The 5,862-nt window shown below is 32.8% G+C and overlaps 2 protein-coding genes across 2 annotated transcripts; both read left to right on the top strand.

The window, feature by feature from the left end:
- Positions 1–706: 706 nt before the first annotated feature.
- Positions 707–3,184, top strand: LOC105118674 (probable pectinesterase 8). The gene is made up of 5 exons (XM_011016664.1): positions 707–1,159; positions 1,397–1,568; positions 1,651–1,857; positions 2,517–2,776; positions 2,888–3,184. Exons 1-5 carry the CDS (start codon positions 762–764, stop codon positions 3,045–3,047), a joined length of 1,197 nt encoding a protein of 398 aa, XP_011014966.1. The 5' UTR covers positions 707–761; the 3' UTR covers positions 3,048–3,184.
- An 855-nt stretch (positions 3,185–4,039) lies between these two features.
- On the top strand, positions 4,040–5,559 carry LOC105118676 (uncharacterized). Its single transcript, XM_011016666.1, has 5 exons — positions 4,040–4,048; positions 4,153–4,336; positions 4,425–4,603; positions 4,706–4,793; positions 5,285–5,559. The coding sequence occupies exons 1-5, from the start codon at positions 4,040–4,042 to the stop codon at positions 5,557–5,559; spliced, it is 735 nt and encodes a 244-aa protein (XP_011014968.1).
- The last annotated feature ends 303 nt before the right edge of the window (positions 5,560–5,862 follow it).

Below are 5,862 nucleotides of genomic sequence, written 5' to 3'. Positions count from 1 at the left end.
AATAAAAATATTTATGTCCCATTTTACATCAAAATTTCAGAAAATAATTAAGTGCAAAACTTTCACATATCCTCGAGTACATATTAAAGGACTAACTTTTATATATTAAAAATAAGCTTATATCTCCGATCAAGTTAAAAAAATAAATGATTCAGATCATTTTTGGTTTTAGGTTAACTTGTTGTTTATATTTTTATTTTGGTGTTAATTTCTTGCTTAATAATAGTGTGATTCCATATATATTCTGAGGACGAGGTTTGATGGTCCAATTGTTTTTCAAAGATGAAGCCATCAATTCTTCACCAATGCCATTCATTCATGTCCTATGATGCTTCTGATAGAGAAATATGGGATATGCTTGTGACGCTGTCTGGGGGAGTCGGTGGACTGTATCTTTTCAATTTTTTTATTTTTTAAAAAACTTTTAAATTATTATTTTTTTAATTATTTAATATAATAATGTCAAAAAAAAAAATAAGGCATGATGGTTTTTTTTTTGGCTTGAAATGCAACAAACCGAATGTATAAACGGGCACTGAGTAGCTTGCTTTCCCTGTTCTATAATTCAAGCCTCATCCACAAGAAGTTTTGGATAGCTTGGGAATTGTCCTAAGAATCGACAAGAGACAGGGTGATTTGCAAGACATGTTATCAATTCTTTCACTTCAAGTGCATACATATTTATATAGCACTAACTATTGCAAAAAATATTATCAACCAATCCTCTTCGTCCATTCCCTCTTCCGAATAAAGAAAAAAAAATGAGCCTCAGAAACATTTCTTTCACTCTCCTGGTTGCCTTTTTAGCGATTATGGCATCCACTGTTTTTATCAGCCCAAACCTTTCTCTGTTGCACCAGCTCATTGAACTTGGTTTGGCCACTTTTTCATCGCCTACTATTGCAACTTTCATTCCATATAGCATTGAAGGTCGCCGTCATCACCACCACCATAATAAACACCATAGTGATGGAAAAATAGTCAACATTTGTGAAGATTTCCCTCCTGACTTCCCCCCTCCAGACACCAACACAACCTCAACCATTTGTGTCGATCGAAACGGATGCTGTAATTTCACAACAGTTCAATCAGCTGTTGATTCGGTCATGAATTTTAGTCAGAAAAGAACCATAATTTGGATCAATTCTGGCATTTACTAGTAAGTTAGTTCTTTATTTATTTTATTTTAAGTAGTTGATAGTCAGGTGGTATTCGGGGACCAACTTGCTCTCATCGAGACTAAATTCATCTTTTCGATCTGATCGAAGGATGGTGTAAGAGAATTCAAGAGAAAATACGTTGTCGTGGATTATAAGCAGAACATTGGGTTTGCTTTCCTGTTTTTCTCTTTGAAGTTACTTAACTTTATCACTATGATTTTGTTGGCCTGTTTTAGCGAGAAAGTCACCGTTCTAAAGTACAAACAGAATATTACATTTCAAGGACAAGGCTATACATCAACTGCAATTGTATGGAATGACACTGCAAAATCTTCTAATGGGACATTTTATAGCGGTTCTGTTCAAGTTTTCTCGAACAACTTCATTGCTAAGAACATAAGTTTCATGGTAAAATATGTTAGCTCAACAGCATTAAACCACATCGTGTCGTCAGAAGACAAGGAGTAACATTTTTCCTTTTTCATGCTAGAATGTTGCTCCAATTCCAAGCCCCGGTGATTTTGGAGCCCAAGCAGTGGCGATTAGAATCTCTGGAGACCAAGCTTTCTTTCTGGGCTGTGGATTCTTTGGAGCACAAGACACCCTTCATGATGATAGAGGTCGCCATTACTTTAAGGATTGTTATATCCAAGGCTCTATTGATTTCATCTTTGGCGATGCAAGGTCGCTCTATGAGGTGACTTAATTTTTATCTGAAGCAAGCCTTCCTGCTATCTAATTCTTCATTTTAATTACTATTATAAATTCTTATGCATGCATGCTATGAAACTAAGTTGAAAAATTACACCTCCTGATATAATTATGAGAGATTAATCACCATGCTCAAAGTCAAAGAATGATAAAGGGTGCAAGCAAGGAACTCTATTAATTATGATCTCAAGTACTAATTAAGGCCATGTCAAAGGACATTGGCTCCATGACCAAGTGACTTGACATTTTTGAGAGGGCCGGGTGGTCTTGCAATGAAATCATGGCAAAACATGACTCTGCTTGACAAAGAGTCCAAGAAATATGCAGCTCGATTATAGTTTTGTGGTCTTGCAATGAGATTGTTCTGTCAATATTAACTAAAAATCATAGAAAAAAATAAAAGAATTAGTACTGATTTGAGACAGGGAGCACCAAACCATTGGAGGCATGATTTTTATTATTATTATTATTATTATTAAACCTCTATAAATTAGTATCTTGGGACTGTGGAAATTTATTTATTAATCGATTTATTATTTAAACTTCAATTTAAGTTGGTACCGAATAAAAATATTACTTAATCAAGATTATACTGTATTTAATTGACACCATATCTAAGCTCTTAATACTGGACATTTTCTACAGAATTGCCAGTTGATTTCTATGGCTAACCCAGTAGCTCCAGGAGCAAAAGGCATAAATGGAGCAGTAACAGCACACGGTAGAATTTCCAAGGATGAAAACACAGGTTTTGCCTTTGTAAATTGCACCTTAGGAGGTACAGGAAGAATATGGCTCGGTAGAGCTTGGAGGCCATATTCCACAGTCATTTTTTCATACACAAGCATGACTGATATCGTTGCGCCTGAGGGCTGGAATGATTTCAATGATCCCACCAGAGAGCAGTATGAACCATAGAATCAATATTTACTCAGATTTCTTTCATAATTAAAGTAATTAATTAATTTGATTGCATGGTAATGGGTAATTAATATATATCATAACACATTTTGCAGGACTATTTTCTATGCAGAATACAATTGTTTAGGTGCTGGAGCCAATATGACTATGAGGGCACCTTATGTTCAAAAACTTAATGATACACAAGCTTCTCCTTTCCTCAACGTGTCATTTATTGATGGAGATCAATGGTTACAATCATTTATTAATTCTTAAATATAAAATATATTTATCTCTTCAGATGTCCAGTTTTCATTTCATATCAACCATTATTATTTTGAAGCAAGATATTCATACAATATGTAAACACATATATTTTATAATGAATAAAACACTTATAGTTAATTATTCAATCAAGTTTCTTATAATTACCTGATTTAATATTTTTATTTTTCAAATTTGAAGGCCAGATAAGAAGATGATTAACACTTAACCCTCTTAATTATTTATCCTGTAGATGTTTTCACTAGAATGGATGATCCTCGGGGGGTCCTTCCACAACTCCACTTACTCGTAGGATTAATTAAAAACATTAATTTTTTTAATTGCTCAATAAAGCTCAAACTCTTAAAGTAGCAATACATTTAATTTGCCGTTTATTTGCAGTTTATGAAGACAAACAAATAATAATTAGTTTTAGATGATGAAAAAAAGAGGATTAATTGTTATGGAAAACATTAAAAGATAAAATCAATTATTTAATTAATTATCACTCAAAATCAATTATTTATTGAATATGATTACTCATAATTAAATATTTTATAGAAAATATTTATCATCTTATCAAATTTGCAATAAGTCACTTGTAAATAATCTACGAGAACAGCCTAAATTATTAGCCATATTAGAAATAGGTCATGGAAATCCAAAGGTACGTGCTGGTTAAAAATTTTCACAAATGGTCATTACTATTTAAGTAGCACACAAAAAAGTATAAGATGTTTCTAAAATAAGCAATATCCTCTTTCACTAATCATTGAAGAGCTTTTTGCTCCATTTGTTTATGTAATTTATTGTATTGTAACGTATGCAATGTGCTATACATGTACGTATACAACACACACACACACACACACGGAATCCTGCCCTTATGCTACCTATAAGATAAAGAAAGAAAAACTTGGATGGATAGGGTTTATATTCAATTTGTAGTCATCGCCATCTCCCACCATCAGTATTTTTGACCTACGAGAGATAATCATTAAGCAATGGGAAAGGTATTGAGTACCCTCTTCCTCTTCTTTTTGTTAATTTGTTCATCAGATAATAGTTTTTCATGTTTTGAATATATGGGTTATTTTTATGGAACCATACCTTTTAGGGAAAAAAAGATGGTAGTGCAGCACAAAATGGAGCTGGCTGCCAGCAAAGGAATGGAGAGGCAGCCGTGACGCCACATGAGGAGCACAAAGAAGAAAACAAGGGAAAAGAAATTGTGTTGAAAGCTTACATGCATTGCCAAGGATGTGCTGATAAAATCTTATATATCCTGAAAGGATTTGAAGGTAACTGATTAAAATCTTATAACTTGGTGTGTTTCTTTTCATCTTTGTCGCTCCATTTTGACTTGGTGGGCAAATCTTCAATGGTCAGGTGTGGAAGAAGTTAAGATGGATAGCAAACAGAACAAGGTAATGGTGAAGGGACCGAAGGCTGATCCATCGAAAGTTTTAGAGAGACTTCAAGGAAAATATAGTAGAAATGTTGAACTCATATCTCCAAAACTAAAACCCAATGCTCAAGATAAAAAAGAGCCAGAAAAAAAACCAGTGGTAAGATGCAGCAAGCACGCATATAATAATTTATACTGAATTTAATATTTAATAATTTTATATTTTCGACTTGTTATTGACTTGGATATATGGATCACGTAGCCTCAAGCAAAGATAGTCGTGCTGAAAATGAATATGCATTGTGAAGGTTGTGCTCATGGCATCAAGAAAAAAGTATTGAGAATGGAAGGTAAGTATACTTTCCATCTACCATATGTATTTTCAGTAAAGATGATCTTCTTTGCTAGTTCTTTGATTTCTCCATGATTATTTAATAAAATTGAAACATATTAATTAAAATATTGTTGAGGAGTCAATTGAATCATAAGCAATGGTTAATCTTTTCTCTCGATTTCTTATTCTCTTCCAAATATATAAGAAATCTCGGCATGTGAAAATTGATCCAAGCATGTCATCTGGATTTTAAAACTAAAAATAAATAAATTATACATAACCATTTATCTATTAATTTACTTTGGATTATTCAATAGTTGAAAATGATTAATTACAGGATATCAGGAAGATTAAAACTTATATATTCCCAATCACTGTTTCTATTCTGAATTTTACATGGATGTGGACAGAAAATTCAGTCATTTCTGTAGATGATAAAAAAAAAATTCTTATTTATTGATTTTCTTTCTTTGTATAATAATCTTGTATATGATCTTTTTATGTCAGGAGTTTCAAGTGTGGAGCCAGATATGGAGAATTCACAAGTGACTGTTAGGGGAGCCTTCGATCCACCAAGACTCGCCCAGAAAATTATGGGAAAGCTGGGGATTCATGTTGAGATTCTGAAGCAACAAAACCAGGCAGCACCGAAGGATAAAAATAACAATAACAGCAACAATAATAAGAATATGTTTCACTATCCTCCTCAAAATTCCCAAGAATATGTTTATCCTTGTCCAATATTCAGTGATGAAAATGTTTTTTCATGTTCAATAATGTAAAAAGAATTTCATAGGTTTGCTATAATTGGTGATTTGAAAAACAACAAAGAAATCTTCATATTAGTTGTGAAATTGAATTGAAACGCGAGTTCATGCATCTTTTTTTATCACTGAAATGAACTAAAACATCTATTTTGTATTGATTGTAATGAAGAAAGGTTAATGCATATGCCAAGTCAGGAGGGAACTAACAGAATAGACAGATTGCAATATAGATTGCAATATTTGAAACTAATGAAGGGTAATAATGGTGAAATTAGGAAGAAAGGGACCAAATCAAAACCTACACAGAAAACGAAGGGT

This window comes from Populus euphratica, unplaced genomic scaffold, assembly GCF_000495115.2.
Source record: "Populus euphratica unplaced genomic scaffold, PopEup_1.0 scaffold2120.1, whole genome shotgun sequence".
Taxonomy (NCBI): Eukaryota; Viridiplantae; Streptophyta; class Magnoliopsida; order Malpighiales; family Salicaceae; genus Populus; species Populus euphratica.
Note: the sequence above shows the minus strand (reverse complement) of the source record. Positions and strands in the feature narration are given on the sequence as shown.

What these genes read in the sequence shown, in the direction of transcription:
- LOC105118676 (XM_011016666.1), top strand. An exon ending in AGCCAGAAAAAAAACCAGTG is followed by an intron (nt 4,604 to 4,705) that starts GTAAGATGCAGC and finishes TGGATCACGTAG; the next exon opens with CCTCAAGCAAAGATAGTCGT. An exon ending in AAAAGTATTGAGAATGGAAG is followed by an intron (nt 4,794 to 5,284) that starts GTAAGTATACTT and finishes TTTTTATGTCAG; the next exon opens with GAGTTTCAAGTGTGGAGCCA.
- LOC105118674 (XM_011016664.1), top strand. Translation starts at nt 762, where the DNA reads ATGAGCCTCAGAAACATTTCTTTCACTCTCCTGGTTGCCTTTTTAGCG. An exon ending in CTAAGAACATAAGTTTCATG is followed by an intron (nt 1,569 to 1,650) that starts GTAAAATATGTT and finishes TTTTCATGCTAG; the next exon opens with AATGTTGCTCCAATTCCAAG. An exon ending in ATGCAAGGTCGCTCTATGAG is followed by an intron (nt 1,858 to 2,516) that starts GTGACTTAATTT and finishes CATTTTCTACAG; the next exon opens with AATTGCCAGTTGATTTCTAT.